This window comes from Nicotiana tomentosiformis, chromosome 8, assembly GCF_000390325.3.
Source record: "Nicotiana tomentosiformis chromosome 8, ASM39032v3, whole genome shotgun sequence".
NCBI classification, from domain to species: domain Eukaryota; kingdom Viridiplantae; phylum Streptophyta; class Magnoliopsida; order Solanales; family Solanaceae; genus Nicotiana; species Nicotiana tomentosiformis.
The window spans coordinates 120,645,652-120,658,678 of NC_090819.1; the positions used below are offsets into that span (position 1 = coordinate 120,645,652).

The 13,027-nt window shown below is 33.2% G+C and overlaps 1 protein-coding gene across 1 annotated transcript; it reads right to left on the minus strand.

Moving 5' to 3' along the window:
* Positions 1-7,702: 7,702 nt before the first annotated feature.
* Positions 7,703-12,645, minus strand: LOC104084626 (uncharacterized). Its single transcript, XM_018766821.3, has 13 exons — positions 12,334-12,645; positions 12,190-12,232; positions 11,992-12,081; positions 11,816-11,893; positions 10,732-10,806; positions 10,504-10,556; positions 10,114-10,276; positions 9,795-9,905; positions 9,332-9,458; positions 9,111-9,208; positions 8,561-8,699; positions 8,084-8,136; positions 7,703-7,995 (listed from the first exon to the last, which is right to left on the minus strand). Exons 1-13 carry the CDS (start codon positions 12,453-12,455, stop codon positions 7,882-7,884), a joined length of 1,266 nt encoding a protein of 421 aa, XP_018622337.1. The 5' UTR covers positions 12,456-12,645; the 3' UTR covers positions 7,703-7,881.
* Positions 12,646-13,027: the final 382 nt, after the last annotated feature.

Below are 13,027 nucleotides of genomic sequence, written 5' to 3' on the forward strand. Positions count from 1 at the left end.
AACTTGGTCAAATTTCATGGAACTGTATAATTGAATTATCTGTTGATATCCGTAAATTCTCTACGTGTTAGGAAAAATTGAGCTAAGAATCGTATTAAAAATCATGCTTAGACATATGCTATTATTATTAGTACCCACTAGGATCATTTCTGTGATTGAATTATATGTTCAAATTGTAATTTCACACTTAGTCATGTTTATTCATTTCATATCATATCTCAGTCTCTGTTGCTATTTATTAAAATATCATATTATCAATTTTGGGTTGATTATCATGATTTCTGAGAACCCGAGAGACTGGAGAAGTTGATGACTGAGTTAGGCCAATGGCCTAATTATGAGGATATTTATGGATCGGGCTACACGTCGCAGCATATTTTATTGATTATGCCATGATTGACTTGATATAGCGCTTGGGCTGAAGGAGTCCCTTCGGAGTCTGTACACACCCCTAGTGAGCGCAGGTACCTACTGAGTGCGAGTGTCGAGTGATGAGTGGCTGTGAGGAATGAGTGACTGTGAGGTTAGAGTGAATGGGAGTACTGGATGACTGTTACTCTGAGAGGATACTTTGATTTCATTATTTACTGCATTTCAACTGTCATATATCATTATTTTGAAAATTTTGAAAAAATATTATTTTCTGTTTCGGTCAAACTTGTTATGAAATTTCAGTGAAATCTTAAATGTTAAACTTGAGAGCATGCCTACCCTTTTATGTTGAAAAGTACTGTATTTGGACTTAGTTGAGAAGCTCGTCACTACTTTCGGTTCCTTATTTATTATTGTTACTTGCTGAGTTGGTTGTACTCATATTGCACCCTGCACTTCGTGTGCAGTTTCAGGTAATCCCGGACACATTGGGTGTTGATTATTTTACACAATTGATTTTTCGGAGATTCAGAGGTAGCTGCTATGTTTCGCAAACCTTGTCCCTCCCTCCCTACCCTTTTGTTTATTGTATTTGGTCTCAGATTATTATAGACCGGATTTTCCAGACTTGTAATGTATAGATACTCATGTACTCAGTGACATCAGGTTTTGGGAGTGTATTTATATCGGTATGTGTGGGGTTTTCTCTTAAATTAATTATTATATTTTTCGCATTTAAAAGAAATTGTTGTTTATGAAGATTGTCGACTTGCCTAGTATTAAGATATGCGTCATCACGACATGTATGATTTTGGGTCGCGACACCTATCTTGATTTACTGTGATCGAAAGATTACAACACATATTACGAATAGTTTTTTTATCAAAGAACCAAAGCATACTGAGTTGGACTTTCATTTTATTATCTAAAACTTATAATGAGTTGATTCCTCTAAAGCTACAGCCTACATTCCCTCTAACCTTAGAGTTGGGTGATAGCAACTTATGCAAAAGTCGTCAAGATGCTCAATATACAATGTTTACATCCAGATTGTACATGTAGTTCAACTAATCTATATTATATTAAAAGCACGAAGGCTTTTAACAAAATGTCGTTCATCTTTTTTACCTTTTTAAAATAGAGTTCATATAGGATAAAATAGTCATTTAATTATTTTTTCTACTATTTAGGAATAATCATTTAATTAATTTTCTACTATTTAGGAATAATAATTTAATAATTTTCCTACTATATAAAGCTTTGATTTTTCAATTCCAATTCACACTAGGACAATTCGTTCACTGTCAACTCCATTTACATTTAGGAGTATTTAATTTCTCCTGTTAGGTTTAGGAGATGTTTTTGGTTTCTAAAATTTTAAAACCAAAAGCAAATAAAAATAAGCAATTAATATTATTAGGTTTAGTACTCTTTTACTCCTATCATAATTATCGTGGGATAGAAGTCTAATCTTTGGTTTTTTAGAATTAATGTTACTTTAGGTTTAGTACTCTTTTACCATAACCGAATAAAAAATCACCAATTAATATTAGTTTAGGATTAGTATTCTTTTACCAAAATTATCTTAGGATTAAAGCTTCTAGAGTATTAAAATCAAAACCATTTAAAATAAGGAGGAAGTGAACACTTTTATTAAAAGAAAAGTCAATATGTTAGTTTAGGATTAGTATTCTTTTATCAAAATTATCTTAGGATTAAAGCTTCTAGAGTATTAAAATCAAAACCATTTAAAATAAGGATGAAGTGAGCACTTTTATAAAAATAAAAAAATAAAAGTCAATATACCACATTCTTTATCATAAACTCTTAATAATATCAATGTCTGCAAAGATAAATTTACTAGTGATTGTCACTTTTGATTTTTATTTACAATATATCACGTACGATTATTAGTCTAAAATTATCTTCAGTTGTAAATTACAATGTATGTTTTTCTATTGTGTATTATACAATTATTATTTTTTGCTTAAAGGGAATTGTCTGTAATGGTAACCAAGTTTCTCTTTTTCCTTTAATATGCTTTTTATGTTTCCTCTCTCTTTTTCTAATGCATTTTGCATCTGAATGAGCAATGATGGTATCTTTTTGATTCTGAATAATATTTACTAGATTTTCAGTTATAAAGATACGATTTTGTTATATTTATACTAAAATATCATTTTTTTTGGTTATTCCAACTTTTTCATATTATAAGTTAGATAAACAGTTGCATTCCAGTCACTCTAAAATAGTAATTATGGTAATAATTTTGTTGTTCACTCTTATATAAGACGGATTTCAATAATGGTATTAGGTCTTATTATTTAATATTATCGTATATTCATTTTATTTTAAATCTATTGTATTTTGTTATGCGTACGCATATATGTTTGTACAAAGGCTTTTGTAATATGAATTGAGACTCTATATGTTATATGTTATGTAGAAAAACTTTTAGTTCAAAGTTTTATAACGAACAAATCATGCAACCATATAAATTAGAATGCTCACTTGCACTATATATAAAGATATTCTTATTTATAAGTGAAACAAATATTTTGTGATAATTATAAAGGCAATACACAATTGGTTTATTATATTTAATGAAATCAATGAATTTCATATTAAATAACATTATCATTTAATTATATTTTTTATATTTATAATTTTAAAATTAACTAAAGTCTTAGCTATTGAAGCATTTCTTATTAGAAATATGTAAAACTCCTAATATTTAATAATTTAAAATAAAGTAAGATTTTACATATTTTTTCTTGGGCTTTTATGGAACTCTGCTTTTGTTTTCTTTTCTGTCGTCTCTTTGTTGTTTGTGAAGGTCTACTCCTTTTCATTGTTTTGGTTAAGGTATTTATTTTAGTACTATTACGTATTATTAAAGCCAATCTAGAATGTAACTTACTTCGTTTAAACATAGTTTATACAAATCATAAAAACAACTAAATTGATAAAATACAGTGCCAGACCTTTAAAATTTTATCTTAGCCCCCTTTTAAACAAGAATCTTAGCCTTATTAGATTTTCGAATAAATGTGCAATAGGTTATTAAGATTTCAGTTAAATATTCTACTTTCGCATATTATTTAATAAATTAAATAATAATATAGAATAAATAATCATGAAAGAAACTTTCACAAGAAAGGGGACATGAAGATAGTGCTTCATCACAATATTAAAGCGATACTACTTATTTAATTACAATATTTTTCTTTATTAATCTAGCTAAATATGATCAATATTTATTATTTTAAAAACTTGCACTTTTCAATATTTATTTTATAAACTAAAATACAAAATTTAATAATAACATTTATATAATATTTTTTTTTATAATTTTGTACTCATTGAGACGAGATACACGCGCAACGCGCGTACCCTAAGACTAGTTAATTATCAAAATTATAAAAAGATAAAACTGAAAAATGACTTTTTTTAATGCTAGAAGTAATTTTTTCTCTACGTTTCTTAGTCAAGAACTAAACCTCCCTCCGATAGGCCAATATTACCATGAAAAGGCTTCTATTGATTGTTTATTAACAAATATTTGATACTTAGAACCGCTTCTATGGACTGAATTACAAAAATGAAGAATTAACTCAAATAGTCACCCACCCCATCACTTAAACTAAAAATAGCAAGTGGATATATAATATATGGGTACTTTATGTATTACATGTGCATAATTGTGTATAGTCAATGTGTAATTTATGTATATGACTAGAAAAAGTAAACAGTTAATATGACCGACTATTTGTGTAAAGATCCCTTAAAAATATATGATTTTCTTATTTTATAGTTTTGTTCGACGATGTAGAAGATCTTTAATTAAGCTTCTTCATGTATGTGCTAAAATGTTACTAAATGAAACGGTGAAGCTAACAAATATTTGTTTCTATTAGTGCTGGTCAAATTATATTATTATATTATAATGATTACGTAATCATTTTTCGTACTAAATGAAACTAAGTTCATAGTTTTTTTTTTGTTTTTTTTTTTTAATATGTTGTCAAAGGTCGAAAGAGTTCATTGTGTTGTTTTGGAAACGGGTAGTTCTTTTCTTCCTACTACTAATGAAATTTGAGAAGAGGCTTCGTTGAGATTCATATGGGGACTACTTAACGGCATTTATCCATTTGTGTGGATAAAAAACCAAGTTCATCCTTAGGACATGAAAATTTATTTACAACATAAAAAACAGATAAATAAAAATGTAACAAAAGTTGAGGTAAAAAGTGACCAATAAAAGAAATAAACAAAGAAAAAAGAAATATAGCTATTTTCAACAAGAATTATACCTTCTCAAATAATCAAACATGTTACCGGTAGCTGATGTTTAATACACTCTCTGTAATAATAAAACCTTTTTATAACTTTATAAAATTAGGAAAACTACACTCCGATACGATGCAAATACGTCTAACTTAATATTACTACAACAACTGAAATCTCGAAAACAACATGAGAATTAATCGTGGTACTCAGCTTATGTTTGCAAAATTACATAGGAAGACTGAACCTCTGTTCCATTGGATAATAAACCATGTTCATCCTCCTCCTCAGAAAATTCCAAACAGTTTCTTCCCTCCTTCTCTGAAAATATGATTCTTCTTCAAATTGTTGCATTATTTTCTTGAAAACCCAATGCAACATTTCACCTCCAGAAAGCAAAAAACAGAGCAAATACACAACAGGGGAAACATAGTCCGGGAACAGAACAGAGGCAGTGGACGCCAATGACAGAGAACTAAAGAAAACCATAACATGATTTACGAGGTCGGAGAATTTTATGTATAGAGGATGACGAGAAAACCTCTGCTTAACACCATATATTAAGCAGTAAAGGAGCAAAGAAGTGACTGATACTCGCATGGTTTTGGGATGGGTTTGAAACGGATCGGTTTTGTCTTTGCCTTGATATTTCAGCTGTAGAAAGTTGAGGAGAATTGTGAAGAAGAATCCAAGAATGGTGAGGGAACAAGTTGTGGTGCTCTGTTCCTCGTACGTATAGAAAATGTAGGAAAGTGTAGCCATGAAAGTTTCATTGAACTGATTGGTGAAAGGTGTCCATGTTTGGACGAGAAATAGGCCAATTCTTGCATTAATGGCCATTGAACTAGAAGCTACGGGACAAGAGCAAATAAAAGGGAGTGCAGAATGGAGAAGAAGAAGCAAAAGAGAATATAAATCTTGTTCTGTTTTCTAAGTCTCGGCCTTTATATAGGGAATGCGAAAAAAGAAAAGAAAAAAAAAACTTTTACTTAGGGACACATTATCTAATTTTGTTCCATAAGTCAACAATTTTGAAATATTCCCAGTGGCATCTAAGTTACTTAGGCCGAGTACATGTAGGCCGAGTACATGTAGGCCGAGTAAGGTTTTTGTATTATATAAGGGCCAGAAGGTCCACAACAAGTGCCTAATTGGCAAACATCACTTTTCCAAGAGGTGTTACAGATCACTTTTTAATTTGCTAACATTTGATATTACAGTGTTGATTAAATACTGAGTATTCAAACAACTTAGAAATGGTGGACCATTTATCTTTAGTTGGTTTCTCTTTGCTTTCTGACAGGGTGGTATGATGACAAGGCTAAAAGGACCAGATAGATAGTTCAATAAGTTATTAGAATTTGATTTCAATCAAAAAGTTATTACAAACTTTTTGTTGGTTTACTACTACTTTGTGATAGGGACCCATTCATTTTTCTTGTTTCTTATTAGTTCTCATGGGAGAGGGAAAGGTTGATGAGACGATAAAAGGCTAAAGGGACCAATGGGTTCAGTTTGTGCAGCATTTGCTGTCAACTATTGTCTCCAACTCTCCAAGAGAATGTACATAAATCCATGTTTATAACTTAACATTATCATTTAGCCAAAAGTTGCCATCTTGTAATTTGTGATTCCAAGTCAATCCAATTTTTAGCTTCTTTTTTTTTTTTTTTTGTATTATTTCTTCATAATATGCTTTCACATATGTTACTGTGGGGGTTAAAACCTCTGGTATGGATACCATATTTTTGCTTGTTTGATTGAACTTTGAAGGATGCCTTCCACATATCTTGGATTTAAATAATGTTTACCCTATCGTGCATTTTAACCTATAGTAGTAGGTTATATATTTAGTTTACTACATCTATACAACCAACTTAGGCTTACTATAAAGAGTTGCCTATTTATTGTAATTCAGCTTGACTTCATAGTGTAAAACAATTATTACACAATATTACACTGTTAGTGCATACAAGTTAAACTCTTTATATGTCCGGTTATAAGGATCTTCAGGCCAGAAAATTGCACGGGCGTCCTATTTGGTCGCCCCCATTAACCTATACCCATTTTTAAATTTTTTTTTAACTTGTACCCACTTTTAAACAACTTCAGACATTTTTCTCCTCTTTTTTCTTCTTCTTCTTCTTCTTCTTCTTCTTCGGATAACAGCCATTTTATATGGTGTTTGTGAACATATTTTAAGGTAGTTTATGATGTTTTACAGTGGTGAGTTGTTATCACGCTTTATTTTTTACTATTGCTTAGGATTTCTTCTTCTTTTTCTTAATTGCAAAATGGGTTCGTTAGATTTATTGTTGTTTTGACAAATTGATTATTGGGGTTTGTTCTTGATGATATTTGGAGGTTATGTTTCAAATTTGAGCTCATTTGGAGTAGATTTAGGTATTAAATCGTATATTGAATTGTTATAATTCGAACAACATTTTTTTGTTTCTGAGCAATTTGCACTTCATGCCTTAAGTGCATGAAAACGTTTGTTGCACTTCAGACCTTTTGGCCTTAAGTACATCTGAAGTGTAATTTTTCACTTCATACTTATTGGACTTTGGACTTAAATGTAGAAAAACGTTTGTTGCACTTCAGACCTTTTGGCCTTAAGTGCATCTGAAGTGCAATTTTTCACTTCAGACTTATTGGCCTTAAGTACATCTAAAGTGTAATTTTTCACTTTAGATTTATTGACCTTAAGTGCATAAAATCATTGGTTGCACTTCAGACCTATTTGGCCTTAAGTGCATCTGAAGTGCAATTTCACTTCAGACTAATTTTCTTTTAACTTCAGACCCGATAAAGTCTGAAGTTGATCGTAAAGTGGGTAGACTTGCAAATGTTTTTGCAAAGTGGGTATAGGTTCAATTGTGACCCCAAAATCGGGTATAGATGCAAAAGCCCCTAGCCGGGCCACACCATTATAGCCGGCCTTGGAAAAGCAGTAATCCAATAAAGTGTAACATAAAGACCCTAAAGTAATGGCTGTATCAAAAACTATATCTGCTTCACAAAAGGTATAAAGATGGAGTGCTCCTGATACAAACTTTTCATATTAGAATTCAAGTTTTTGCTACAAAGTTTGAAGGTCTTACTCTCAATGGCCAAATCTTTCACACAAGATGTTACAAATGTAGCTGAATATGTCTAGAAAAAAGAAAAACAGCAGGAAAAGAAACCCCCCAAGCTGATAACTTTTATTTCTGTTGTCTGCTACAGTAGTGTGGCCACGTTTTGGGGATCGTTCACTGAAAAGGGTCTCAAGCGAGGGTCTGCTAGATGGGGAAGACCAGCTCTTGCTCCCAACGCCCTGCACCCAATACCTGCCTGCAATCAATCCACAAAGCACAAGTTAGCTTTTCTTGCATTTACTACATGTAATCAACTAAAACAAAGTTTCTATGTCTATACTAACCACTTGAGAAGCAAATGGCAACATTTTTTCTGGTGGCATATTGGCACAGAGAGCTGCAGATAACAAGTAGGAAATCCATGAAAAACGAAACCATTATAAAACTCTAATCAATCATGAAGGGAGCAATGTTATTCAGGGGCAGAGGCAGAAACCGAGCTACAATAGCTTTTGTTCAAATAGTATATTTTTAAATTTAGAATCCAGTCATTAGCACTTTGAAGTCGTCGTTCTAAAATTCAAAATCCATAAGGTCGAAATCTTGATGTTATTAGATTTTAACTTGTATAAACATAGACACAAGTAGAACTACATAAAAAACAACTATCATCCGGAAAGGAGGTATGAAACTGGTTGAGGTTGATAGAAGCTCTGGATCTCAATTGTCACAAGCAGGGGAAAAAGGGAGATGCCAGGAATATAACACATTTAAAGAAAGAACATTCATGTATAAAGACTGCAGAGTATAAATTTTCTTACCATACAGAACTGCTCCAATAAATGCATCGCCTGCACCAGTTGTATCGACTAGTTCTGATGGCGGTATCTTTTCAGCTGTTCCTAGAAGCAGCTTCCCACTCACTGTCCCGATGCCTTTTGCATGTAATTTTGCGATATCCTAGAAGAAGACATGATCTTTAGGCTCAAATATCATAACTTAATGAATCTACAAACATACTCTATTCAGCTTCAGAAGAAGTGCCAGAAAAAACTTCATAAGTACCACCAATTAGTCTCGTATAAATAGATAAATTTAAGAGAGTGCTGAGTAATGGTATGACTGCAAAGAGAACATGTGGAGGCAATTCATATTCGTAAAGCTCAATCTCATGAAGTACGCGAAAAGAAGTACTAAGCCGGGAAGAACCAAACATGACTCCCAGTCTCCCACTCCCACGATAGATTCCACCTAATATTGGTTGACTAGACCAAAATGAATTGTGTACATGGATTTCTTTGTGTGTGTGAGCACTGAGACCATGCTTCTGTCATCTATTAAATGATAAAAATCTTCTTATCGGTGAATTACCGAGGATATGCATGTTGGACTGGTTGCGTCAGCATCAATGCTCTGCTTCATCTTCTTGAACAAGTCATCAACATCAATTTCTTCAGACTGGAAATCCTCTGCAAATCAACAAATAGCGAAAAGCAAATACACACACCTCTTCTTTATCTTTCCAAACAATTTGTTTGCCGACAAGCAGACACTTAACATACATCAGAAGAACCAAAAGTATGCAAGCATACCAGCTTCAGCTCTTTGTAGCATCAAGCAGCCATCTTCACCCAATGTCACAATTACAAATTTGATGTTTGGCAACTTCAGAAGTACAGAAACAAGAGCATCTGGGACTGAAGGGGCCTCTGTCCATGCCTGGGCGACAATACATCTTTTGTCAATTTTGTCAAGCTCAACCTCTGAAAGGTTGGAAAGGAACAAAGATATCACAAGTAAAGCTAGGAGGTGAAGAATAACACTATTTACCTTTCTTAGAAATAGTACTGAATTAAAATCGGGAAACAACAAATTTCACTCCTGGTAAAGAGCATATTAGCTACAGATACCAAGGAGACGAAATCTAAAACATTTACTCATTTACCTAGACCTTATTAGCAACAAAGATTTAGAAGCAGATCACCAGATATATAAATTGAAAAGAGTGCAGCAAAGGAATCATCCCATTGCAGTTTGCCAGCTTAGCTAACTTGCCTGTGGAAATCTCGCTGAGCATACAACATAAGTTGCCAAGTTTAGAAGGTCATCTACCCTTTCTCTTTTACTTTCTGCATCAATTACAATAGGTATATTCCTCCGATGTGCCTGCACTTGAAATCCAAAAGGCATGCAGTTTTTTTCCATTTGGTTGAAAACATAGTCTTCGAATAATTTGAACATAAATAAGAAAAAGAGTTAAGTACTCGGTATGTTGGATCTAGGACGAAATGAGCAATATGATCAGAAGCAAACAGTAAGATAGCAGATTCCGTGACTCCAATTTGTGTGACAAAGAAGACCAAGTTAAAATTACCTCTTGGGCCACAACTAAAGCTGACAACAATTCAGTCTCTTGCAATACTCCATCAAAATAGACAAGTCTCGCATCATCCAGAGCTGAAGACAAGTTCGACTTGGATAGATCCTCAGGTATCATGGGCGGGTATCCTGGAGTGTATATGCAAGTACGAGTTTTCCTGGGAGATTAAACAATATTAATCATGAGCAGAGCCAACAGCTTCAATAGAACAAGTGCATAAAGGACAGCAATCCAATTGTATAGTATTTATACTTCACTCATGCAATATGTGGTGGAGAAAAATATAGTTGAATACTTTGGAACCAATTATGCCGTACATTTAGTCAAGTGCCAATTTTAGCACAGGAAAATTAGTGTAGATGAGGAATCCAATTAGCCACTCACGCTTGACTATCGACAACCACATAAGAGAATGTCGAGTGGCCCCCTTTGGAAACCTGAACCAAATTATAGGTTGAAGCACATTAAATACTCCGCTTGTGTTATATTTGATTTACTACATATTGGAAATAGTTTAGATTGTGATAAATTCAACAGATGCATGAAAGTACATCCATAATTATTCAAGAGAAACATGCAAGAACCTTCAAGTCTGAACTTTGCCAAACTCACCACCATAAACGATGTATCAACTCCATCAGCTTCCAGCTCTTCCAGTATTCCTTTTCCTTGAGAGTCATCCGCAATCTACAGCAAAAAATGTTATAAAAATGTGAAGACTTTCAATGCATTATTGCAAAAGGGTTATGTGTGGAAAGGTGAAGGAATAAAGTAGTTTCATAGAAACGACAATTATAGGTAACTCCTTAAGCAATAATCCTCAATGATACAAAGTACACAATGAGTTGGGTTGCACTTTAATAGATATGTATTTATTCCACGTTATGCAGATTTCAGAGGAACAGGAAGTAATATTAGCAGTTGAATCTTGACCACATAATGTGGGACAAGTTTACTAGACAAGTTTATTCTGGTAGAGTTACATATTTCTTTGGCATTAAAGGCTGACTTTCTCCAATAAGTCCAGATTAAAGGAACACAGAAGTCAAACTGTGCCATAGAGGCACAAACCACTCTCTAGGAAATCATAGTGTCAGGAGGTAAATCGGTGTTTGTCAATTCCAATAGCAGGAAACAGGTTCAAAGGTTCAAGAAGCAAATTACAGCCAAGCTAAGATAGAACTTGTGTTCTTTAACAGTGCTATGACACCATAATGGAATTCTTTATCTCATATCTAAAAGTTCTATTCTTATATGTATGCAGCAAAACAATGTTTTCAGGGGGCAACAAAAAGAAATTCCTTTTCCTTTTTTTTCTCAGAACTGAGGAATCTCCTAGGGCCAATGGTGTATGGTTCGAAACTCGGTAGATAATGGGCCCGCCCCTCAACCCTTCTGCACTTCAATACCAGATTTTCGCCTGCGGCAGGGTACAAACCCGCTACGTGCGTGTAACCAACACATTACACGTTGCGCTCTTACTACTAGACCAAAGCCCTGGGAATCCTTATGCGTTGAGCCAAGAAAGGAATGCTTCTTTGAAGCTCTTATAACATAAAATACAGTCTGACGAAAATTAGAAACTTACACAGCTAGACCTGTACTTGAATAGTAAGGAAAAAAAAAAAAAAAAGAGCACGAATTTGAGATAGTTAATACATTTAATTGGTATCAATAAGCCTCAGATGTCTCATACCTTTGATATAATTCTTGGAGATAGGCCTAAACGAGCTGCACAAGTTAACGCGTTCCCTGCGTTGCCACCTCCTTGAACCTAATAAAAAACACAACTTTCCTTGAAATTTTAACTGAAAATAAAAAACAAAAAGCACACTATCAATCACACTTAGAGAGAACAAAAATCAATCACACCTGAAAGCTGGTGCTACGAATCTTTTCATCAGGCTTAGGATAAGAATCCACAGCAACCAAGAAGTCCACCGCCGCCATACCGCAACCTAGCTACTCAAAAAGCGCAGAACAAATTCAATACATATAGTAAATTCTACAACGGTTTCACCATAGATTCTTTTCACGTGTGAAGAAACTGTCAAAGAGAGGAAGACCCACAACGGTGCGATTTTCTGGGGTTGACGGAATTGACATTTTCAACCTGAATTTGATTAAACAAGACATTTATATATGTTCAGTTTAGTTTACACAAAGAGAAAGCTAAAAGAAAGGTAATCATTTTTATGAGATTAAGGTACTTACCTAGTAAAGGGAGACTTGCAGGTTAGATTATAAAGTCGAGGAATATGATAAAGAAGAGTTGACGGCGTTGATCGGCAGGGAAGTGTGGGAGAGCTGTATGACTGCAACCGAAACGTCGCCATTTCTGGGAGATATTCAACTATTAAAGCAGTGATTTTGCGAAGACGCAGAGGAAATGAAGTTGATTAGTCAGCTCCTCAGTGAAGGAGGTGTTTACCATCAGCTTTGTTGGTCAGACTGAAAGGAAAGTAGGCAAACTTTTTCTTTTGTTTCGGAGAGCAACCAAAAGAGACCAGCTTCTCTGGCGCCGCAATAAGATTAAACACCAACATAAGTAAAATACAATAATCATAATTAATACCCTTTCCCTTTCAAAATTTATGTGTTTGTTTGACTAAACACAAATCGCATTAAAAAATAAATAAATTCACATGAATTGAAACAGAGATAATATGTTATTAAATTCATACAAACCTAGGGGTTTTGATTTCGTAGATCAAGAAAATAATGTCAAAAATAAAATGTGAAATTATTTTATTTATTTTTGGTCAAAAAATAAGTAATACATATATATTTTGATATTATTTTATATTTTGTTTTGTTTTATTTTATGTGATGCAATTTGATTAGGCACGAAATTTAAGAAATAAAAAATAAAATTTATAATATATATATTTGTATAACTATAAAGAGT

Bases quoted from the DNA above. Each gene is read 5' to 3' on its own strand.
- LOC104084626 (XM_018766821.3), bottom strand. From the start codon at position 12,455: ATGGCGACGTTTCGGTTGCAGTCATACAGCTCTCCCACACTTCCCTGC. The intron at 9,459-9,794 runs GCAAGTTAGCTA...ATTGTCGCCCAG, and splicing joins GCTCAGCGAGATTTCCACAG to GCATGGACAGAGGCCCCTTC. The intron at 9,209-9,331 runs GTATGCTTGCAT...GTTGATTTGCAG, and splicing joins GCTACAAAGAGCTGAAGCTG to AGGATTTCCAGTCTGAAGAA.